Here is a 24,254-nt window from a genome sequence, read left to right as displayed (position 1 = left end):
AGCCATGCCACGCCAAGGCAGCCTGGACTTGCCCTGTGAGCAGAGACCCATTCAGCAGGAGTTATTCCTGGCTAGGAATGTCAGAGCGGGAGATCCCCGTGATGAACCTGAGCTGAGCTGAGCTGAGCTGAGCGGGCCTCCAGGGCAGGCTGGCTTCTGGGCACCTCCAGGTTCCTGCCTCTAGGAAAAAGGATATCTGCTTCCCAGAAAGCTCTGGCTGCCCCGCTCCAGCCTCCCCAGCCCAGTCTTCCTCCTGCCTCAGTGCCCGGCCTTGCCCTCAGAAAGGCACTCTGATGGGAGCTGGGAGGGTAGAGACCAGTTCCTCCATGACAACCCTCCAGCTTCTCTCCAGCCTTGCTGCCTCCTCCAGACAGCCTTCCTGGTGCTCTTCCCAAGCCACAGGAGCCATCTGGACCATCAAGTCCACCTGTTCATGCAGGTATTCATTGAGAGCTCTCCGTGTCATTGCATTCTGGGATCCATGCTGCAGGGGCCCCTTCCAGCCCCACACCCTGTCTAGTTTAAAGGGAAGGAAGGGATGTGAGTTGGGACACTGGTGCCCCCCTCCTCGCCCCCGGTCTGGCAGAATGGGGTGGGGGGGAGGGGGAGGGAATGTTAGTTCTAAAAGCTCACTTGTGGCCGGGTACCATTCTGGGCACTCAGGTACAGATGAGCAAATAGAACCCACATGATTGCTGCCCACCGGGGAGCTCTGAGCCCACTGGCTTTTAGCTCTCCACCTCTGCATCTTTGTCTACGTTTCGTCGTAAGCTTACCCAGCCTGTTTGTTCTACAGCATTCTCGTCTTCAAACGTGGGCTTTGAGCTACAGGAGGCATAGCCATGAGGACCATGATCCAGCCCTGGCTCCTGGCAAAAACTCAGCACCTATCCAAAAAACAAAGCACAACAGCTGGGATGTGGCTCAAGTGTTCGCACCTGCCTAGCAAGTGTGAGGTCCTGAGTTCAGTCACCAGCCGCGCAGAATGAAGAGAAAGCAGCCCAGGGAATATGTATTGCTTTCCTTCTGTGCCCCAGGTCAGAGGTGGTTTCACCTGTCTGTTCCCTGTTCTGCCATCAGCCCTTGGTAGTGCCAGGCACCTAGGAAGTGCTCAGGAAACTCCTTCCAGCAGGCTGTGTGACAGGAGTGGGCCTCTGGGCCCTGTGCTCTTCAGATGGTGTGGGCTACAGGTTGTTACCCTTTCTCAAATTAACAGGAACAGCCCTGGTTCCTTCCCGGCCACCAAGGAGCGAGACTACTTGGGGTGGCCATGTTTTGACCACGTGGAACCTACCAGATTCTGTTCTGAGTGTGTCCATCCAGTGCACCCCGATCTGAAGCGGGGAGTAGTAGCCCCACTTGTGGGCCAGGACTGACACTTAAGAGCTGCCTGCCCAGCCTTCCTCAGCTTCCCGCAGCCAGTGTGTGACGGGCTGGGGCCTGGGTTCCTTCCTGTCCAGCCCCGAGCGAGCGCTCTGCTGCAGCTCTAATCCTTCCAGTTGGATGCACCTTGGGGGAGCTCCTTGAGAAGCAAGCTTGGGGTGCAAGGGGAGGGGCTGTCCCTGCTTAGCTTGGAATCCCACGGAAGGTGGGGCACAGCCAGCATCTGGGATCCAGAGTGCTGCCATGTGCTGGAGTGGGCTGGGGATCGGGGAGGCAGAAGAGGGCTGTAGCAAGTGAATCAGCCTGGGGCAGCGGCAGGCCCCGGCTGTAAACAGAAGCACAGCATCCTCCTCCCAAGGGCCCATGCCAGAGCAGGTGCACCTGTGCTGTGTCCCGCAGGGGTACCCCCGGGCCACTCCCATCTCAGGAGCCCCTGCCCATCGAGGGGCTTCAGGAGGAGGAAGCCACCTCCCTGGCTCTGGAAAAAAGGGATGTCAGGAACGCCAGCCGCAGCGCCACATGAGACTCAAACTTTTGGCTTTGCAGAGTGAGTGGCGTGGATGAGTTTGGGGCTGTGTCCATGCTTCCATCCCCAGGCCTCTCCCGTCGCTGTGAGGATGTGATGTCCACAGTCATAATGCCAGGTCAGGGCAGCCGTGATCCTCACCCCAAGCCTGAGCCTCGTCCCCAGAACAGACCACTCTTCCCAGGGACAAGCCGTCACCCAGCCCCATGTCTGTCAGTGCCACCAGGCACAACCGTACTTGTAGAAGCAAGCGGCCTCCCTGCTGGCCAGGCCTCCCTGCTCCTTGGCATTGACATGCTGTGTGACTGTAGGCAGGTTGTTGGCCCTTTCTGTGCCTTGATGGTCTCAGCTTTACAATGGAGATGGGATTGTGGCTTCATCTGCCTGCCAGATGACTGTAGGAACATGGTTTGTCCTAATCTAAGAGCTGCTAGAGGCAGAGCCTGACTGGGCGCCTGGGGCAGGGGCTTCAAGAGTTGCTCTACCTCCAGGGTGACTTAACTGTGGGTAACTGTTGCCTTTGGGCTACAGGGGGCAGGTGTTGAGGAGTTCTAATCCCTGAGTGTCGCAGGATGGCATGGATGCTTCCCTCAGCTCTTGGTGGAAGCCAGGGGGGTGGGGGAGTGTGACAAGAAGTCACTACAAATAGTACCAGAGCTAGAGGGGATGGGAAGCCAGGCCTGCCCCTGGCCCTGGCCCTGGCCTAGCTATGTCTGCTGCGCAGGTGCGGCCCCTAGCAGAACCAGCCTGGTGTGAGTTAGGTGAGCTGATGATGGGGCTGCGTTCCCAGAAATGACCGGGAGAGCTAGGCCCAGGCAGGACCCCATCTCAGGTCAGCAGGCAACAGGAAAGAGGAGCACAGCAGCCCGAGGCCTCCACTTCCTGGACAGGATGTTGTGCAGATCAAACCTCGCAGAAGAGTCACTACTGGGCTGAGTCACGGCTCCTAGCGACAGGCCACTTGTGTTTATAAACAACGGGTTCACACCCAACCAGGGCCTGCTGGCACCTGTGAGGAGCAGAAAGACCCCCCCCCCAGGTGCAGCCTGCCCCCCCACCCCGCCCCCCAGCCAGCAGCAGGTGCCTGGCCCATGGAGCTGGCATGGGCCTGCTGTCATTTGAGTGCCTAAGCTAGAAGGCCGGTCAGGTACCTTGTCCAGGGCCACCTGGCACTGTGGGCAAAGCATCCTGGGATGTCAGCGTGTCAGGTGACCTGGCTGTCCTGGGAATGTGGAGGGAGGAGGGGCGCCGGCTTGGATGAGGGGAGCAGAGCTCTCCCATGCGCCCAGTGCCCTGCTTCGTTCCAGGCAGTGACAGTGATGTGGTACGTCATGTGGTGACAGGAGCCGGCAGGGAACAAAGGCCTGCTCTCCCGATGCTGGCAGGCTGGGGGGCTGGGCAGGGATGGACCACGTGGACAGGAGGAGGGTGGTGCCTGCCTGCCTGCCTGCCTCCTGCCCTTCCTCCCTCCTGCCTCCTTCCCTTCCTCCCTCCCTCTGCTCCGCCTCCTGGGGCTCCCACACTGCTGAGCAGCCTCTGGCCCTGGGTCTGGGATGGACCTGGCTGTGACTCAGGCCTCAGCCTTCCAGCCCTTCCCAGCTGGTGCCCAGGGCTAGCCCTGCCCAGCCCTGTTGGGAAAGGAGTAGCTCCAGGACCTGGCCTTACAGCCAGGCCAGAGGCTGGGGCAGGAAGGGGAGGGGAGGACAGGGGTCTGGAGGGGGGTTATTACAGAACAAGAAGCTCAGCTCCCCAGGAGGTGCTGAGTGAAGGCTTCCTATTAGAGGCTTTGCCCACAGCAGCCCCAGAGGCAGCGTGGAGTCCTCTTGGTCCCTAACCTCAGCTCCCCAACACGGACTGCCTCCTCCACCGGCCTCTTTTCATTTTTTATTTATTTTTGCGGCAGTATTAGGTTTAAACTCAGAGTCTCACGCTTGTTAGGCAGGATAAGGTGGAAGGCTGGGAAAGGTGGGAAGGCTGGGAAAGGTGGGAAGGCTGGGAAAGGTGGGAAGGCTGGGAAAGGTGGAAGGCTGGGAAAGATGGAAGGCTGGGAAAGGTGGAAGGCTGGGAAAGGTGGGAAGGCTGGGAAAAGTGGGAAGGCTGGGAAAGGTGGGAAGGCTGGGAAAGGTGGAAGGCTGGGAAAGGCGGAAGGCTGGGGCAGGGAGCCTTGACCACATGCTGCTGAGAAGAACATGGGGAAGATGGGGTTTAGACAAGAGGCACTGGGGCTGGGAAGGTGGTTCAGTGGCAGAGTGCTTGCCTCGCATGCATGAGGCCCTGGGTTCAATTCCTCAGCCCCACATAAACAGAAAAGGCCGGAAGTGACACTGTGGCTCAAGTGGTAGAGCACTAGCCTTGAGCTGAAGAGCTGAGGGACAGCGCCCAGGCCCAGAGTTCAAGCCCCACAACTGACAAAAAAACAGGTAGAGGGATATTAGTGAAAAAGATGATAATTTTGCTGCACACTGGTGGCTCATGCCTGGAATCCTAGCTGCTCAAGAGGCTGAGATCTGAGAATCCTAGTTTTAAGCTAGCCTGGGTGGAAACTCTGTGACTCTTAAACCTTCAGTTAACCCAAAGAGCCAGAAGTGATGCTGTAGCTCAAGTGGTAGATCACCAGCCTTGAGCCAAAAAGCTAAGGAAAATGCCCATGTCCTGAATTCAAGCCCCAGTACTGGGGCTTCTTTACACACACACACACACACACACACACACACACTCTCTCTCTCTCTCTCTCTCTCATACTCTCTCTCTCCCCCCCCCCCCCCCCGGTTCCATAGTAGGGTTGGGGACAGGGAGGCAGAAAGTGGCTGCTACAGCACCCACCTGACACCCACCCACTGGCTCAGTTTCTCCGATACCTGTCCAGCCTGACCCATCCCCTGGATGATCATCTACACCCCGTAGAATCGCCACCCTGGAGGGGTGCCTCCAAGATCTTTTCTTCTGTGAAAGGAGCCTGCTGGGTCACAGCAGACAACTCCCGTCCATCCCAGCCACCATCACAGATCAGGAAACTGAGGCCCAAGGGAGACAAGTCCCCCGGGGAGGCTGCAGCAAGCAGGCCTTGCTCCCCGGCTCTGAGCCGCCTGCTCGGCCAGCCCCCCCAGCACCCCACAAAGCCACCAGAGAGGATGTGAAGCGCTCAGAGGAGCGGGGCAGTGGTGCTGGTGGGACCTAGTGAGGTGCAGTGTGAGGTCTCAGCCACCGCGGCCGCCTGCACCCCAAGGCCTGATGCATCTCTTGGGAGGGTCCAGATCCCCTGCACACTGCCTCCTCCTTCCTGCCTTGGTGGGCCTGTGTGCCCAGCCCAGTGCCTGCCTCTTGAAGCCAGGCTCCACCAGCCAGGGAGGACAGCCCAGCCCAGCCTCTCAGCCGTGCCCCCTTGACGCTGGGATTTCTGGGCTTTGGGGTCCAGTCCCTGAAGGCAGATAGAAGAAGTGTTCAGTCACCTGTGGGCCCTGCAGACACAGGCCGGGCTTCTGTCTGTGAGATCTTGGGCTTCCACTCCCCTAGTGTCACGTGAGTGTGTCAAACTCATCCCATCCCGGGCTTTCCTTGTTTGGGTTTCAGCAAAACAAGAAAATGTGTACCTCTGCTTCCCTGGTGCTCTGTTTTCTGGCCTTAGACTGCTCCCCATTCTTTCACAGAGTCTTTTCCGAAGTGTTGGTAATAGTGGTGTGTTACATTTTTTCTGTTCTACTTGGTGACATTTGTAGTGGCAACTCTAGGTTGGTCCTTGATTTAAAATGAAGTCCCCTGCCTGGGTGCCAGGGGAGGAGGTGCTCGGAGTCCATGGCCAGGGAAGGCTTCCAGAATGAGTAAGCCAGGCTGGCCTGCGTCCTTCACAGCCCCGGCTGGGCACATACCCAGCAGGTGACTAGGCCTTGTTGAGTCCATCTGGACCCAAGTCACTGGCACCTGTACAGCTTTCTGGCTCTAAGACAGGGGTCCGGGGTGCTGGAGGAGAGATCCGAGCCCCCTCCAGAGGAAGAGCTTGGGGTTAGGACCACCGGGTCAGCAGGGGTACAGTCCCTGACTCTCATCCTTGGCTGCCCCATTGCATGGTACAGGCGGGAATTCCTAGCCTGCCCGTCACAGCAACAGGTATGACAGCCATGTGCTGACACCAGGCCTAGGCACTTAGGTGCTCCTCTCTACCAGGGCAGGCCGGTGACAGGCACACTGGACAGAGACCTGCCGAGGAACCCACTCCCCCACCGGGTTCTTGCCCCACCATGGCCCGGGATGCAGGCCAGACCCGTGCCAGACCTGCCGCACCCAGGGGGAGGAAGGGCTCGGTGTTCTTTGCCTGCGTCTCGTTGGTGACTGCCAGGCGGTGGGTCGTTGCTCGCAGCACCCACCGTGCCACTCTCCGAACCCCACCACCGCCACCACCTTGGCCAGCACCCCTGCTGTCACCGTCCACCGAGGTGAGTCTACCTGGGAGAGGCTGCTCTGGTCCCAGCTGGAGCCCCAGCCCCCTCCTGTCCTTCCTTGTCAGAACTGGTTGAAGGAGTTTGGTGAGAAGTCCCTGAGGAGCCTCTCTCTCCCTCCCGGTGCCCGGTGTGCGGGGAGGCTGGGCTGGGCCCAGGCCTTGCCTGGCAGGCGGTGAGACCTGGCATGGAGCTCGCACTGTTCAGAGCATCTTAGACTAACAAGGGCTTCTGTGCCTGTCCGGCCCTCTGCTTTCCGGATCCCAGAGCCGCATGGGCTTCTTGTCCCTGCCATCTCCATTTTTCTGATGGAGAAGTTGAGGCTGAGGGAGAGGCTCAGAGAGGCCTGGCTGGGTAGCAGCCAGGCACTGGTAGTTCACTCTTGTAATCCTAGCTTCTCAGGAGGCTGGGATCTGAGGATGGTGGTTCAAAGCCAACCTGGGCAGGAAGGTTTGTGTGAGACTCGTAGCTCCAAAAAAGCCAGAAGTAGAGCTCTGGTTCAAGTGATAGAAATGCTAGCCTTGAGTAAAACAAGCTCAGAGACAGCACCCAGGTCCTGAGTTCAAGCCCCAGGACTGGCAAAATAAGGTGTGGGGGGGAGGTGGAAAAGGGGGTTTCTGGGGGCTCTGAATCTTGAGTTTCCCAAACACACAAGAGAGAAGTTCTCCGGAAGCTGCTCATCCAACCCACCCTGGGGCTGGCGGCTGGGGGGCCTCCGTCCAGGGAGTTCTGGGCACTTTTAGGCAGTGTGTCATCTCCTTGCACAGTTGTGGACCAGATATCATTGCCCTCTAACCCCAGAGTAGCGGACAGGTTTGGGCTGAGCCTGTGGGTCCCTCTAAGCCAGCGTCTCCTGGGCCGATCCTGTGCTCCTTGCTTTTTCGCCCTCTTTGTTCAAGTCTGCCTCCGCCCCGTCTGCTTGGGCTCCTCTAGCTCTCCCTCTCTCCTCTGCACTCCTGCCGCTTGGGCCAGCACACACAGACATGTTTGTGAGCGAGGAGACGTTTGTCAGAGCCGCCCCGGGTCTTACTCTGTGGACGGCATTTCTCACGACGGGTTGTGAGCTCCCACCTCCAGCAGGGCTCCCCCGAGCACCTGGCAGATCCAGAACTGCCAGGCCCTGGCCTCGCCATGTTCAATGCGAGTTCAGGCTGTTCCTGGACAGTAACGCCCTATGAGATCAGAGATTTTGGGTGACAATGACGTCACACCCCTCCACCCAGCCTAGCCTCCTGAGGATTCAGTTCCCACCTCCTGACCAGCTCTGAGTCCAGCTCCTAGCAAGGCAGCTGGAAGCTCGGTGGAACCAGTGTCCAGTGGGCTGTCCTCCCCACCCGGCCCCGTGACCCACGTCACCTCCCGCCAAGGTGTGTGCTCACCCGCCCACACGGCCACCCAGCACCCAGGCAGGCCCAGGATGGCCGTGTCCCTGTCGGGAAATGCCAGAGGGTTTGGCCAGGCCACACCCTTGCCATGTTCCCCCTGGGCGCTGAGTGGTAGAACAGCAGACAGATGGACAGGGTGACTGCCTTCTCCCTGCTGTCATCCTGGTTGCTGTGCTGATTGTTTTGAGACAAGGTCTCCATATAGAGCCCAGGTTGGTCTCAAACCCATTGTCTTCCTGCTCAGCCTCCAGAGTGCTGGGATCACAGGCATGCGCCATCACACACAGCAAGACTCAGCAGGTTTTCTACCAGCACCTAGCCTGCATTTCACATCATGGCTGCTGTCCTCGTTTAGCCTTGTCCCAGCCCAGGTTTAGAGGTGATGGCCAAGGCCTGTGGTAGCCCCAACACTGCCTTGTGCCTCCGTCCAGCCCTGAGATACCACCAAAGCGGGGTGGATGGTGCAAGCCCTCCAGGCAGAGGGGACAACAGACAGGAGCAAAGACCTGGAGCTCTGAGAGCTGTGGGGGTCCTGTGTGTGGTCCTGAGTGTGGTAGGAGGACCACTGGGAGGGGAGGGAGGTCGGGACCCCTCTGGCTGCCAGTGTCGGGGGACTGGCCCTGTGTGAGGACAGGAGAAGAGACTATTTTGCCCTGGTCATGCCTTTCCCATAAATCAGGCAGCTGCTGCATAGGACCAGGGGGCCTGTGGCAAATTCAGAGCACACGCCCAGACTTAAAGGGCCAGCACTGGCCACTTCCCACTCACGTGCGGAACTCGGTCCCAGTCTGGTCAGGTCATCTGAAGTCACAGGAGAAGCCGGAAATACAGATTTTCATATGAAGTCACCTGACCTTTTACATTGGCTCAGAGATTTAAAAACACTTTGTGGGCCAAACCCAACACATGTGTGGGCTACATTTGGCCTGGTTCTCATCCCGCGCTGCCAGCTCAGTCTTGTAAAGTTTTGCTTCCAGGAACATCCATTCTGTGGAAGGTCTGCACTGTGGTGGTCTTGGGGGTGCTTACGCTAGCCCCCCAAAGGGAAGGGCCAGCATCAGCCTGAGCTTCAGACCCGTCCAAGGCCACAGCCCATCTGGTCCTCAGGACTCAGTTTCCCAGCTGCCCACTACCTGGGACCCAGAGTGAGCACCAGGCCCTTTTGTCCTCAGGCTGGCAGGCATGACCCTAGGCAGCTGCGGCAAAGCTGGCTCGTGGCACGGCCTCCGCCCGGCTCTGCAGCCTGTGGCTGCTCAGAGCCTCGGGAACCTTGCAAACTTTCTTCCTTAAACGTCTACTATTTCTCCTGGCCTTACTGCCCTCGTTCCCCTGCCGGCCCTCCCAAACCACACTGCCACATGCCAGGTGTACACATGCCTCTAGCCACCATTCCCATCAGTGACCACAGTAGCACTGTCACACCTGACCTGATGTCCACTGTCACCGGGTTCCAGTAGTGTTCACATGCAGCCCCCTCCCCCAGTCCCCACAGGCAGTTTCTTTTCTACAGTTCCACTTACCTGAAGCCAGCCATGGCCAGAAAATCCTAGAAACTAAAAGGTAGTGTTTTTGTTTGGTTTTTATTTGGCTTTAAGGACAGGGTCTCACTCTGTAGCCCGGGTTGGCTTCTGACTCCTAGTCCCTCCCACCTGTCCCCCACGTGTGAGCCACCACACTCAGCTAGAACTTAAGTTTTAAATTGCAGGCTGGGGCTGGGAAGGTGGCTCAGTGGTAGAGTGCTTGCCTTGTATACATGAGGCACTGGGTTCGATTCCTCAGCACCACATAAGCAGAAAAAGCCAGAAGTGGCGCTGTGGTTCAAGTGGTAGAGTGCTAGCCTCGAGCTAAAGAGCTGAGGGACAGCGCCCAAGCCTAAAGTTCAGGCCCCACAACCGGCCACTGGAAATAATCTCCTTGTTCAGGTTGTCCACGCAGTCTGTACTACTCCCCATTAGCCACTTAGCTGGCCGAGCAGTCCAACTGGTCCCATTATACTTGGTATTCTGCTTTGGTGTGACCCTCAATTCTAGGAATCCACTGGGAGTGTCAGGACTCAGCCCCCCGCGAGGGAGGCGCTGCTATAGCCCATTATCTTTTCATTTTTGTATTTGTTTTTGTTGGTTGTGGGGGTTCAACTCTGGGCCTAGGCGCTGTCCCTGAGCTTTTCACCTCAAGGTCAACACTATACCACTTGAGCCACAGTGCCACTTCTGGGTTTCTGGTGGTTAATAGGAGACAAGAGTCTCATAGACTTTCCCGCCCAGCGGGCTGGGAAGGTGGCTCAGTGGTAGAGCACTTGCCTTGCATGCATGAGGCCCTGGGTTCGATTCCTCAGCGCCACATAAGCAAAAAGAAAAAAGCCGGAAGTGGTGCTGTGGCTCGAGTGGTAGAGTGCTAGCCTTGAGCTGAAGAGCTGAGGGACAGCGCCCAGGCCCAGAGTTCAGGCCCCATGACCAGACCCAAAAAAGAAAAAAAAAGACTTTCCCGCCCAGGCTGGCTTTGAACCGCAATCCTCAGATTTCAGCCTCTTGAGTAGCTAGGATTATAGGCATGAGCCCACCGGCACCTAGCTTCTCTGTTATTTCTTTCTTTCTTTTTTTTTTTTTTTGCGGGTCCTGGGGCCTGAACTCTGGGCCTGGGCGCTGTCCCTCAGCTCTTCAGCTCAAGGCTAGCACTCTACCACTTGAGCCACAGCGCCACTTCCAGCTTTTTCTGTTTATGTGGTACTGAGGAATTGACCCCAGGACCTTATGCATGCAAAGCAAATACTCTCCCACTGAGCCACCTTCCCAGCCTCTCTTTGTTATTTCTTTAACGGTCACTTTCTTCAAATCATAGTCTAAAATCAACAGGAGCATTTGGTTAGTGTCTCTTCTTCTAGTATATAGATTCCCCTTTAATTTTTTTTTTTTTGCTTTTGAGGTGTATTTGTCAAATAAATGGGTTGTGTGATGTGGAAGTTTGACTTGTAGCCTGAACCTCTGTCGGCTGTATGCTGGTGGTGTATCTTAGTGGGTCTCTCTGCCCCTGTGATCACCCCCAAACCTGAAAAGGCCTGCTTAGTTGGACTGGGTTTTGGCTTCTGTACACAAGGACATGGTGATGTGTTCTCCAGTCAGGTGGCCTGCACTGTCCTTGTCCTCTCTATTGGGTGGCCCTGCCCTGGAAGGAGGGGGGATGACAAGAAAAGGTGTGTGAGCCTCAGGACAGAGTCTTGTATGTGGACACATCTGGGACATGGCAGCGCCTATTCCTAAAGGTGCCAATACTGGGGTACAGAGCACCGCGCTGTGCAGCGACTCAGCTGAGGTTGCTTGCCTAGGGGAAAGGATCACAGAGTAAGAAATGGATGGAACTCAACTCCCATAGAAGCCAGGCTGTGTGTTTGTGTGTGTGTGTGTGTGTGTATCTTATACATGTGTAAGTGCACAATGTCTGTTTCTGGTCTCTATGTGTGTGAGTTTGCATTACACAGCCAGAGGCATGAGCATTCTCTCTAAGAGGGAGATGAGGCACCGTCCAAGATGGTGAAACCAGGCAGAAAAGGAACTTCATAAAAACAAGTAGGCCAAAAAGGGAACCATACTGCATTGTTGGTGGGAATGTAAACTTGTTCAGCCACTTTGGAAAGCAGTATGGAGTTTCCTGAAAAGACTCCACATAGAGCTTCCCTATGACCCAGCAATCCTACCTTTGGGCATTTACCCAAACCATCACAAACAAGGGTATACTAAAGCTACCAGCACAACTATGTTTATCGCAGCATTATTTACCATAGTTAAGATATGGAACCAACCCAGATGCCCCTCAGTAGATGAATGGATCAAGAAAATGTGATATATGTATATATGTATGTATATATATATATATATATATATATACAGTATATACATATACACACATATATATATCTGCGTGTATACATATATATAATGGAATCCTATGCCTCCATCAGAAAGAATGACATTGCCCCATTTGTTAGGAAATGGAAAGACTTGGAAAAAATTATATCAAGTGAAGTAAGCCAGGCCCAAAGAAACACAGGTCCCATGGTTTCCCTTATTTGCAATAACTAATATATGTCTAGGACAAGCAGAACAGTTCAAAAGCTATGTACCTATGACCGTATAAGATGATGTTAAGCAAAATGAACCCCAAGACAGGGACACAAGTAGTTTTTTTTTTTCTTTCTTGCTATAGTTTTTAACATAATGTACTATGTGATTTTTTTGTTTCTTTGGTATGTTCCTCCCCCACGGTATAACCCCTGTTTTCACTGTATGTGATGCCAGTGCCCTGCATCTTGTATATACACTTTTCTAATTTAGGGGAGGAGAAGGGAAAAAACAAAATGCTTAAATAGGGACACAGGTTGACCTATTGTAACAATGAGAAGTACAAGACACTATGTCGAAAATGAACTTTACAACTTGTGGGAGGGGAGGGAGGAGTTGGGGAAGTGGGGAGGGAAGGGATGGTAGGGGAAAAACAAAGGAGGATGTTAACAATGCTCAATAGGAAATGAACTCATTACCTTACTCAGGTAACTGTAACACCTCTGTACACTATTTTTACAATAAAAAAATAGGCCAGCCAGGCACCATAGCTCACACCTGTAATCCTAGCTTCTCAGAGGGCTGATATTTGATTATCCTGGTTCAAAGCCTGCCCAGTTAGGAAAGTCCATGATTCTCTTATCTCCAATTAACCAGAAAAAAAAAAAAAGCTGCAAGTAGAAGTGTGGCTCAAGTGGTAGAGTGCTAGCCTTGAGTAAAAGCTGAGGCACAATATCCAGGTCCGAGTACTGGCACGCACGCACACACACACACACACACACACACACACACACGGGACTGGCTAGATAGCTCCCTCCCCACTGAGGTCCATGATGTGCAGATAGAAGGACAGGACAGTCAGCGAGCTGCACTGGCTAGCTGCTCCTCCCTCCTCACCCTGCACCCTCGAGGTTGGAGGGGTGATGACCCCTTGTGTCACTTGTTGCTCCAGGAACAACCTTAAGGAGCTGCCCTGGGAGGAAGAAAGCAGGGCCAGGTGAAGGTGCTGCATCCCGAACTCCTTTGGAGGAAGTCAGCCTGGGCCCAGAAGCAGGGGTGGGAGAGAAGGTCAGTGCCCAGGGGCCATGTCCAGACCACCTCTCTCTCTGATGAGCCACACACCTGACGATCCCTGGAGGCTGTGCTAGGAGGCTTCTCCATCTCAAACCACATCTACCTGTCTTGCTTCTCCTAAACAAAACAGCTTTCACTACATTGCCTAGTTACAAAGGTATTTTAAGGAAATTAGGAGATTCAGAGAAAGTTAGAGAGTGTCCAGTCCAACTTGGAAATAATAAGCATTCATTTGCCCCATGGCTCTGTATACTTGGCATGTGGCTGCCATGGGAGACTGAAAGCTGACTCTATTCCCTGCCATTGTACCCCAACCCCCAGAGCTGGGTTCTACCCTTAGCTGGGGCTTGGGGGCTTGTCACATGGTAGGGACAGCATGTGCTTGTGGAATGTGTGATCTGGCCCTGCCCTCTCTTCCAGGTAGGGAAAACAGGCCTGGTGATATGGATGGTCCTCCTGACTTTGTAGGACCAGATTGTAGCCTCTGAGGTCAGGTCTTGACCTGAGGCTTAAGGTGGAGGTTTCAGCACAGAGGCTCCTATTTATCTATTGCACACACCCATCCTTTTTTTTTTTTTTTTGCTAGTCCTGGGGTTTGAACTCGGGGTCTGGGCTCTGTCCCTGAGCTTCTTTTGCTCAAAGCTAGCACTCCCACCACTTCAGTCACAGCACCATGTCTGGCTTTTTCTGTGTATGTGGTACTGAGGAATCAAACCCAGGGCTTCAAATGCATGCTAGGCAAGCACTCTACCACTAAGCCACCTTCCCAGCCCCATGTACACCTATCCTTAACTCCCCACCCCCACCCCCACCCCCGACCCCACTGCTGGGCTTGTGCTTCCTTCCTTCCCTCTCTCACTGCTGGAAGGAGAAAGTGAGGCTCGCTAGCCCTGCATCCCACTCTGCCCTCAGCGCTTCTACCTGAGTCATGATTTGCCCAAAGTACCAGTGTTCCAGCTGAGCAAACCAGTGGCCAGGTGCCCTGCTGTCATTTATAGTTCTTGATCCCACCCTCCATGAACAGTTCAGCTCCCAACCCTGGTGACTCTCAGCTCTGGCCACCCCCCCAGCTCCCTGGCCACCCTAGTCTACCTTTCTCCCCAGACCACCTGGGGCGACTATAAGACCAAAGTGGGTCATCACCTTCCTCTCTCCTTCTAGACACTCAGCCAGCCTCCAGACACGGCAGGACACCTGCGCCACGGTGTGCTCCGGTCACCCTAACAGTGCTCGGGTCTAAGCTCGTCGCCCAGGGCTTGTCCAGGTGACCTGGTGCCTTCCTCCCCGGCGCGCTTTTAGGAAGTCCTTTTCCTTACCCTTATTTTCCAGATGTAGACACTGAGTCAGTGAAGTTAAGCAACTTGTGCAAGGCCACAGAACTAGGGAGGGGTTTGACTGGAATTCCAGGCAGGTGGGCCTGACCTCAGCAGCGACATCCGCACCCACACCGCACACGCATCACGGTGCCCTGGGCGCCGCCCCTCCGCGCAGGCCCCGCCCGCCGCGCAGGCCCCGCCCGCCGCGCAGGCCCCGCCCGCCGCGCAGGCCCCGCCCCCGCCCTGACCTCAGCGGGGCCGGGCCGCGGGCGCAGAGCGCTGGCAGCGCGGAGCCGCGCGGGCTTCCCCGCCGCCCCTGCTGCGCCGGGCCGGCTCCGCGCCCGCGCCCGCGCCCGCGCCCGCGCCGCCCCGGGTCCCGCGGTCACCGGCCGCCCGCGCTGCCGCGAGCCTTCCATGGTGCAGCGCATGTGGGCCGAGGCGGCCGGGCCCGCGGGCGGCGCCGAGCCGCTGTTCCCGGGCTCCCGGCGGAGCCGCAGCGTGTGGGACGCCGTGCGCCTGGAGCTGGGCGTCCCCGACAGCTGCCCGGTGGTGCTGCACAGCTTCACGCAGCTCGACCCGGACCTGCCGCGCCTGGAGGTGGGTGCCCGGCGGCCGGAGGCGGGGTCCCCGCGGAGATCCCCGCCGCCGCCGCCACGCCCGGCCGGGGCAGGGTGGGGGTGCGGGGCTCCCCGCTGCCCGCCGCCGCCGTGCTATCACTGTTTACGTCTTCTGTCACTCCGGGCAGCCGAGGCCTGCCCCACGCCCGGGCTGGCTGCACGACCCTGGGCTCCCCAGAGGTGACTGGGGCTGCAGGGGCCTCGGGACGGCCTTCCCGGGGCAGGCGTGGACCCGGGAGCCGTCCGGGCTGCTGGGAGAGAGCGGGGCCCGGGGGGGGGGGGGGGTCGGGAGGGGACAGAGTGGCCCGGCTCCCAACGTGTGGGCCCCGGTGTCTAGGCAGAGGGCAGGGCCTCTGTGGCCCGGCCTGGATCGTCCCTCCCTGCGGTTGTAAGCGTTTTTGAGAAGGGCCTGTCATGAACGGGGTAGGGCCTAGAGGCCCCGAGCCGGAGTCCCTGCCAGCGGACACCCGGGGAAGACCGAAGACCCTCTGCCTCCTGCCCGGCGGCGCACCTGATGCAGCGCTGCCCGGCTAGAGAACTCCAGAGCGGCCCGGGTTGAGCCCTTGTCCCGAGGGCTGGCTTGAAGCCTGGGAGGGGGAGCCTCAAGCTGAGGCCTACTGAGCTCGGCAGGTGTCTGCGCCAGCTTCGTACCGACCCTGGTCCACCCAGCCCTCCGGTCTTCCCAGCAGCGGGAGCGGGACCCCTGGGAGTGGGGGTGGGAGGCCTGCCACCAGGCCTGCGCTCATCTGGCTTTCATTATGTCTGGCAGCGCCTGGGGCTTTGTGTGCTGGGGAAGGGTCTGGCCTTGAGTGTACGCTGGGGCCAGGCAGGTTCTGGCTGGGGTAGGGCTGCCTCTCTGAGCTTCTGTCCATCTTTATCCCTGTGGATCTGAGGGAGGGAGACAGAGAGCCAGTGAGCGGGAGTGGCCAGAGCTGAGTTCCAGCAGACCCAGGCAGCTTGCTGTTAGTACTCTGCTTTCTCCATCTGGGCCTCAGCAGTGAGATGCAGTCATGGCCACTGTTTAGAAATCTGAGGGGAAGCTTCTGGCTAGGGCAGGAAAGCCAGGGTCCTGCCAGGAGAGCAGCCACTGCCGGAAACCAAACACAATGACCATTTAGCATTGGCCTGGGGGAGGCTGGAGGGAAGTCCCTGTCTCTTCTGCCAACCCCCCCCTCCTTCCCTGCCCCCCAATCCTGGGGCTGATTTCCTGGTGGCAGTAGCATGTCAAAGCCAAAGCAGTCCAGCATGAGATTCCCTGTCTGGAAATCACCAGTCATCTCAGCAGCCCCTCCTCCACCACTTCCCATTATGCTTCCCCAGTCTTTCCCTTTCTGGGGTACCAGATGTCCTCCCAAAGCTGGGCCTCCACTTGCCATCTCAGTTTTCAGCCAAGCCACCACTGACCCATCCTGGGCTTTCTAGAGGTCACCAGAACCTTGGCCCTACCTGTGGGAAGGCCACAGCCTTAGCCAGACAAGATGACTGCCCATCTGCACACATGGAGACAGCAGGTACCACCACCTCATCCACCTGGCTTAGACCAACCTGCAGAGCAGCTGCCAAGCCCGCCTTCTAGGAGACTGCAGGACAGAGATGCTATCCCTGGCCTAGATAGACATGCAGGCAGCACTGGGCAAGGGCTGTGTTCCCTGTGGGGTGCCTGCTGCCTACAATTGCTGGCCGGGGATCTGTGCAGGGTGAGGTGGTAAGAGGGCCATGAAGGTGGCCTTACAGCCAAACTGCACAGCCCAGAGGTCCTGGTTAGGTGAGGGGTAGGAAGGCTTGTTTGTAGTCGGGGGCAGGTGAAAGTGTTTAGGGCCACAGCACCCTGAGGACAGCTTCCTGGAGGAAGCATGACCCAGCTGGAGCCACAGGTTTAACCTAATAGCTAATGGGAGGGAGGGCTCTGTCTGAGGCCCTGTGCTAGGGTAATTTGCATGCATTATGGTCAAGGCTATTAATAGTCCATTTGACAGATGAAACAACTAATTAGATTGCGCCAAGTCAACAAACTAGGCACGAAGCAGAGGCAGGTTGCCTGGTAGGCCTGAGGGCCATGTGGGTGGGAAAAAGTGAGGGGGCTTTACCCCTCACCCCTCTGGCTGTTTGGTCTCTTGATCACTGTGTGTTCAGCTCTTCAGCTTAACCCCAGGGTTCTGCTGTACGGTTGACAGGGGAGGAGCCCACAAGAACATGGCCTGAGCGGGAGAACGGAGGGTGGGGGGAGAGATGCCACTATTATCTAGGAGGGCTTCCAGGCTGACTTCAAAAGGACAGGACCCAGGCACTTCATTCAGGGCCTGGCAAGTTCAGGAGGGATCTGCCACCAGTGGTCCCCTAGGCCCCTCCTGCCTAGGGAGAGAGGGAGAGGAGAGGGCGAGGCAGACTGCTACTGGTTCTTTTTCTTTCCCCACGCTGGGGACACTGGAGCATGATGGCCAGTTTCCCAGGAGTCTTGGGGCAGTCCTGGAGCAGGAGTAAGTGGCAGGACACAGCTCCGGGAGACACTGGACTACACTCAGGCAGGCCTGGGGTCTGAGCCTCAGTTGGATGGTTTCCAGACCCTGCCTGTTACCAGGGAGAAGGGACCAGGTGCTTTTATCATTGGCTCAAGCCAGGCCAGCTCCAGTGGAACCAGTGGGGGCAGTTTCAGGAGGCCACGCCCAGATGGGTCCCTCAGCGTAGACCACTGTGTCGGAGCCATCCTGTCCCAAGGTTGGGCCCAGAAACGCCATGTTCCAAGACACACCTCCAGTCCCCCTCCCCCCCCCACTCAGTCCAGCTCTGAAGGGGCAACATCAAAGCCTAGTGTCTGGTACCAGGGCAGCTGAGCGAGGAGCAGACACCATCCTCCTGGGGAAGCGGGGGACAGGGGATGAGGACTTGGACTGCATTTGGGGCCCTGATGCCTTTGCAACCTGCCCTGGAGTCACCCCCTGTCCTCCCGAGCCAGGAGGCACAACCCAAGCTTGAGTGCTGCGCTGCCTGGCTCCAGACCTGCCCCTGCCCTCCGAGCCTCAGTTGTCTCATCTGTACAGTGGGCATGAAGACAGCTCGTTTTCTTGGGCTTCTGGTGCAGACCTGGTGGGACAGGCAGCCTGACCAGTGGTTCGCACAGTGTCAGAGCTGGATGGGTGGTGACACGAGTGGCCTGAGTCTTCTGAGTGCCGGTGCCCTGGCTCCGGGGACACGGTACCTGGCCTGTGTGCATGGGGGTTCTCAGCCTGGCTCTTGCAGCTGGCCTCAGCCCTGCAGTGACCACAGATAGTGTCCCCAGAAGTCCTTCCCGCCCTTGGTCCTCCTCCACACCTATATGATAAGGGTCCGGGCCCTTCTCTGTGGTTGACTTAGAAGCAACAGCCAGGGGCTGGGAAGGGGGCTCAGAGGTAGAGCGCTTGCCTCGCATGCCTAAGGCCCTGGGTTCGATTCCTAAGCACCACATAAGCAAAAAGAAAAAAGCCAGAGGTGGTGCTGTGGCTCAAGTGGTAGAGTGCTAGCCTTGAGCTGAAGAGCTGAGGGACAGCGCCCAGGCCCAGAGTTCAGGCCCCGCAACCGGAACCAAAAAAAAAGCAACAGCCAGACCTGTGTATGACCCTGCAGACCAGGGTTCAAATCCCTGCCTTGTCTGCCACTTTCTGCCTCCTCACCTAGAGACATCCCTGCCTGTCAGTCTGTCCATCTACTAGGTGAGGTGTTAGGGTTAAGTGTGCCAGAGGCCTGGCACCAGGGCATGCACACATTCACTAAACACTGATTGTGGACCTTCAGCCAGCCCCACATTGTACCCTACTGGGACCTGCCACCCTCCTTAGCTACCACTGGCCACACCCCCTCCTAGGCCTGGCCCTGTTGTGGTACTGTTGCCTGATGCTAGCCAGTTGTAGTTTGACCAGAGGACAGGGTAGACAAGGCAGCACCTGCTGCGCTGACCTGAGGCCTGCTTTTCCTCCTCTGAAGTCCTAATGTGGCCAGTAGCAGAGCACGGGTTGACAGAAAGGGCTCCTGGGGATGTAGGTCGGCCCTTCACAGGCTGGTCCTCTGACTTCATTTGAAATCTGCTTGCCAGGGCCATCAGTGCTGTGGACCAGGGCTGACTTGCTCCCTTGCAGGGTCCTGGCTGGATGGCATTATGTTTGGGACTCTCACTCTCCTCCCTGGGGCTCGTGGTCCAGGAGCCAAGCCAGGGCCTGGGCCTCTGCAGCTGGGTTCTTATCTCACCGTGGACACTGCTCAGCCCCCTCTACTGGCCCTCAGTCTCCACCTCTGTAAACTGGGAATGTGCTCAGCTTCTGTGGCCCAAACAGCGGGGATTCCCTGACAGCCAGCAGCCTCTGTGTGCCGTGTTCCCGCCGCCGTTCAGTTCAACCCAAGGCTGGAAAGTCCAGAAGCCGCATACATTGCGGGGTTTGGGGGGAGGTAAGGGGCCCTTCTCTAGGTGCCCCATCTCAAGCCAGGTTCAGCTTCAGATAGGACCCCCCACCCCATCCCACATGCTCAGCAAGGTATAGCGCCCTCTCTGTCACTCGGGGAGAACTGCCGCTATCCTCCGGCCAGCTTGTTGGGCTGAGCTGGGAGATCAGGCCCTCAGGAGGGGCACCCCTGAAAAGGGCCCCAGGGAAAGCTTTAGAGGCCCCAGCCCCAATTGAAGCTGAGCGTCTGCATGTGCAGAGAGAGACTGGTTTGGGCCTGTGCCCTTTGTCCTCAGCCCGGCCTCCCGGAGCAGCCCGTGTGCAGCTGGGACACAGGATTTGGGGCTCCTGGTTGTAACTTCCACAGGTACAAGTACAGGCGAGCTGGACCAAGGGGTGAGGAGGAAGTGAGAAACACTGCCTCAGCATGCACAGGCAGGAACACTTAAACACCCCCCCCCCCCCCATCGTGTTTCCTCTCCCCATGCTGAGCACTCTAAGCTGTGGCCCAAGGGGCAGTGACATGTGAGGGTCCCCTCTCTCCAGGGGTACCTCTAGCCTAACCCACTGACCCGTGCATGTTTGGAGTGACAGCTGGACCCCCGGGACATTGCTTGTGCCTAGGATGGAATGAGAGGACCCAGCCAGCCATGTGGATCTTTCCCTGAGAGCTCAGAGCAGCTGCCTGGACGGCTGCCCGCAGGGAAGGCGTTTTTCTGTGCATCAGCTGTTTACTGGGCTACTCCCCTCCTCCCCCTCGGACCTCCCCGGCCTGCCAGAATGCCCCTGGGGGCCCGGCCCACATGGGCTGTCTGCTCTTCTAAGAGGGTGGCCCAGGGTGGCCTTCGGTTGCTTGGTCCCTGCCCTTCCTGCCCCAGAGTGTCCTGGCACAGAGCCTTGGTCAGCTAGCCGCTTTCTTTCTCTGTCCGTGTTCGGGGGTGGGGACCAGGGGACCCACTCTGCAACTTAAAGCCTGGGACTGGAGCAGCGTGCTAAAGCCTGCAGCCACATCACCCTTGTGTGGCTGGGGTGTGTGGTGCCTGTGCTCAGCCTTGTTCCTGCTTGCTGCCCCCATGGGAAGGAGCCAGAAAGGCTGGGGGTTCCCTCTACACTGGCTTGAGCAGCTCCCCCTCTGCATCTGTGACTGGGAAGGCAGGCACAGGGATCACATGACACCGGTGCAGAGCCCAGGTCAGCTGCTGGGCGTCAGGCCGGCAGCCCAGGCCTGCAGCTCACTGAGGAACTGCTGTGAGACCTGCTTAGGGATGGCCTGCCCCAGCGCCTCCTGTGGGAAGGCGCTTCTGTCCAGCATGCACCCCTGGTGGAACCCTGCTGTGAGCTGGCACTGTGCTGGGTGCCCCGGGGCAGTGGGTTCTGCTGAGACCCTGTCTGCCACAGCTTGAGTGCTCAGATAGATGCTCTTGGCTTGTCCAGAAGTGGCTAAAATCTCAGAGAGACTGCCACCCAGCCTCGACCTCTGATGACCTCTCAGGCACAGCGGTGGGTCGAGAGCCTTCACTCTGAAACTTGCTTTCCCCCCAAGGCCGCTTTCCAGATATGGGAAGAAAGTGACCACTTTTCCTGATCTGAAGAGAAGCTCCCCTTGGCCACCAAAGGGCTGAACTGTCCAGGCCAAGGGTGTGCGGAATGAGGGGTGTGCCTGCACCTTCCCTGCTGATTCCCAAGAAGCAGGGATGGGGTGGGAGTGGGGGCGCATCGCAAGCCTGGTGTGATGTCCACAGCTTCCCTTTTGGTATGAAGCCCCAAGTGGGAGTGTGGCCCGGATCAGAGGAAGTGGGCTGCCGGAAGATGGCTCCCAGGCCTCTTGGAGCTCACCGAGGGTGGGCAGGAAGCAGAGGCCCAGGATCCAGATATTGCACACTGGGCCCAAGGCCAGGCCCTAAAGAAGGATCTTCACTGAGGCCCAGGCTACATCAGCACTTTGACCTGGGTCTACTGGGCTCCATGCCACCCCGAGGCACAGTGGTCAGCTGACATGAGATTTGAGTGATGGCCCTGAGCCAGGCTGTACCACCCAGCTGAGCTCCCAGATGTCAGCCCACAGAGTTCCCTGTACCTAGATGGCACAGGTGGGAGGGACTAAAAAGCCTGGGTGGCCGGGTGCCTGTGCCTCATACTTGTAATCCTAGTAATTCAGGCTGAGATCTGAGGACCGTGGTTCAAAACCACCCTAGGCAGAAAAGTCCATAAAACTTTTTTTAGAATTTTATTTTATCGTAAGAGTGATGAACATGGGGCTGGGAAGGTGGCTCAATGGTAGAGCGCTTGCCTTGCATGCATGAGGCCCTGGGTTCAATTCCTCAGCACCACATAAGCAAAAAGAAAAAAGCCGGAAGTGGTTCTGTGGCTCAAGTGGTAGAGCGCTAGCCTTGAGCTGAAGAGCTGAGGGACAGCGCCCAGGCCCAGAGTTCAGGCCCCACGACTGGACCTCCCCTCCCCCCCCAAAAAAAAGAGTGATGGACAGAGGGTTACAGTTATATAAGTAAGGTAAAGAGTACATCTCTTGTCAAACATTGTTACCCACTCCCTCATTTTCCCCCACTTCCATAAAAACTTGTCTCCAGTTAACCAGGAGAAGAAATGGAGCTATGGTTCAAGTGGTAGAGCATTAGCCTTGAGCAAAAAAGCCAAAGGACGATGCCCAGTCTCTAAGTTCAAGCCCCACTACTGACAGAAAACAAAATTCCTGAGTAGCTATGGCTGAGTGGCTTTAGTCAGTCCTAATGATGCTGCTCAGTTGGGGAAACCCCCAGCTCCTTAGAAACCAAAACCAAAAAAAGGGCCTTGGGCTTGTGCTGTGAGGTATAGGGCCTTCCTGCCCCAGCCACGGCCTCCATTCACAGCCGCCCAGCTCACGTGCGGAGAAACCGCACGCCGGGAACCCCGCTGTTGCCCAAGCAGGCACAAGGGCATGAATGAGCGAAAGGGGAAGGAAGTGATGCAGCCTGCTCCGGCCCGTGATGCCGGGTCAGCTGGGGCCCCTGGGTGGACAGGGAGATGAGGGTGAAGCTGGCTCCAGACCTCGAGTCCCGGGGAGATCGCTGCCTTTTCTGAGACCACTGCACCCAGACGGCTGTGTCAGCCTTGGGATGTCAGAGCCACCATGCACCCAAGGCAGCTTGCCCTTGGGTCATCTGCCCATCTCTCAGCCTCCACTTACCCTTCTGTAAATGGGTGAATAACGTTGCCTGTCTTGAATGATGTAAAAGGTGGTCCAGACCTGAGCAGGCCTGTTGGAGCAGCAGCAGCATAGGGGGCTGTGATGCTGCACCCCAGGTCATCACCGGGCGTGCATGGCCTTCTGCCCTGGCCCCGTCATTTCCCCTGGGCTGGAGGTCGATATAGCCACTCTTATCTGTCTCCCCTAGGGGACAGAGGTCGCACAGGGTTTGACCCCCATGACCATGGCCAGGCCGGCCCCTAATTAATGTTCTGGCCCGCCACTGGGCACTGTCTTTGCAGAGTTCCACGCAGGAGATCGGCGAAGAGCTGATCAACGGGGTCATCTACTCCATCTCTCTGCGCAAGGTTCAGCTGCACCACGGAGCCACTAAGGGCCAGCGCTGGCTTGGGGTGAGCATGGGCACAGGGAAGGGTGGCGTATGAGCCCGGCCTAAGGACTCCAGTCTTTCACAGGAGCCTGGGTGGGTGCAGCCTCCCCCACTCCAGCTTCCAGCCCCACATCTGGCCGGGTGTGGAGATCTTGCCAACATCCCTGCCTGACCTTGAGAGGAGTCCCCTTGTAGTTTTCATTTCTCGTTTCACATTAGGCTGTGAATGCATCCACATTGTATACAGGTTTTCTGGGCTTAACTCCTGCCCATAGCACCCCCACATAGCCTTCAGCCTGATGATCTTGCCTGCCACACCTTCCAGCCCGCACACCGCCTTATGTCATAAGGCTGTCCTTTGCTCAGAATGAATGGAAGGTCCTAGCTAGTATATACGTATCTTTACAGCTTTCTGTCTCCCGGAACCTGCCCCTGGGCCCCTGGTAATATTCAGAAGTCTGGTGTCACACATTGAGCCCACTGCTCAGATCACAACATGACTTTCTGTGTTCACATAGCATGCTGAGGACATCCTGTGTGTTCTCAAACCTCCTCCACCCCTGCTAAGCCTCTGCCTTCCCTCTCTAGATGGATACTGTCACAACTTCCTCGGGTAGCGCCCTTAGTTAACTGAGATGCTGTCACTATGCAGCAGCTAAACTGACCAAGCTTTCAGCCTCTGTGTGTGTGTGTGTGTGTGTGTGTGTGTGTGTGTGCGCGCGCGCACATGCGCGTGCGTGCAGGCATGCATGCATGCGCACTTTCCTGGCCTGACTGACTTTGAATCATGATCCTCAGATCTCAACCTCCTGAGTAGCTACAATTACAGGTGTTAACCACCAGTGCCTGGTAGGTTTTGGTGAGGTGTTTTGTTTTTGTCAATTGTGGGGCTTGAATTGGGCCTGGCTGCTGTCCCTGAGCTTTTTCACTCAAGGCGAGTGCTCTACTACTTTGAGCCACTGCACCACTTCTGGTTTTCTGGTGGTTAATTGGAGATGAGAGTATCACAGACTTTCCTCTCCTGTCTGGCTTCGAACAGCAATCCTCAGATCTCAGCCTCCTGAATAGGATTACAGGCACGAGCCGTGAGCATCCAGCTAGTTTGTGTTTTTAATGGCTTACATATTATCAGACTGTGTGTATGTGCGCATGGGCATGTAGATTCCTTGCTCAGCTAGCATTCTTACCCCTTCAGCCAGCCTCCAGTTCAGCTTTTAGTTGAATGTTTTAAAAATGGAGTCTTGAGGACTTTTCTGCCCAGGCTGGCTTCAAACCATAAGCCTCAGATCTCAGCCTCCTGAGTAGCTAGGATTACAGTGTGAGCCACCAGTACCCAGGCTTAGATACTACTTTTAAAGCAAAGACACTTTGCCCTACCAGAGATAATTATAACTTATGGCCCAGCTTTGGCCACAGCCACTAACAGCTTGGAAGCTAGTCTGAGCACATGAGCTCCTGGAGGTGCTCCGATTGACTACTCCTCC

The 24,254-nt window shown here is 57.0% G+C and overlaps 1 protein-coding gene across 4 annotated transcripts in view; it reads left to right on the top strand.

Annotated features, from left to right (window-relative positions):
* Ralgds (ral guanine nucleotide dissociation stimulator) overlaps window positions 1–24,254 on the top strand; it is a 44,860-nt gene that overhangs the window by 8,597 nt on the left and 12,009 nt on the right. For 3 of the 4 annotated variants that reach the window (XM_042681161.1, XM_042681160.1, XM_042681159.1), the window contains exons 1-2: window positions 14,587–14,769; window positions 22,682–22,792. In XM_042681161.1, the coding sequence (XP_042537095.1) occupies window positions 14,587–14,769; window positions 22,682–22,792 (294 nt within the window). Of the gene's footprint in view, window positions 1–14,586; window positions 14,770–22,681; window positions 22,793–24,254 lie in introns of those variants that run through there. The other variant, XM_042681162.1, reaches the window with a different exon arrangement.

The sequence above is a fragment of the Dipodomys spectabilis genome, unplaced genomic scaffold (genome assembly GCF_019054845.1).
Source record: "Dipodomys spectabilis isolate Male_0828 unplaced genomic scaffold, ASM1905484v1 ptg000067l, whole genome shotgun sequence".
Taxonomy (NCBI): domain Eukaryota; kingdom Metazoa; phylum Chordata; class Mammalia; order Rodentia; family Heteromyidae; genus Dipodomys; species Dipodomys spectabilis.
This window is presented reverse-complemented; position numbering and strand designations above follow the sequence as displayed.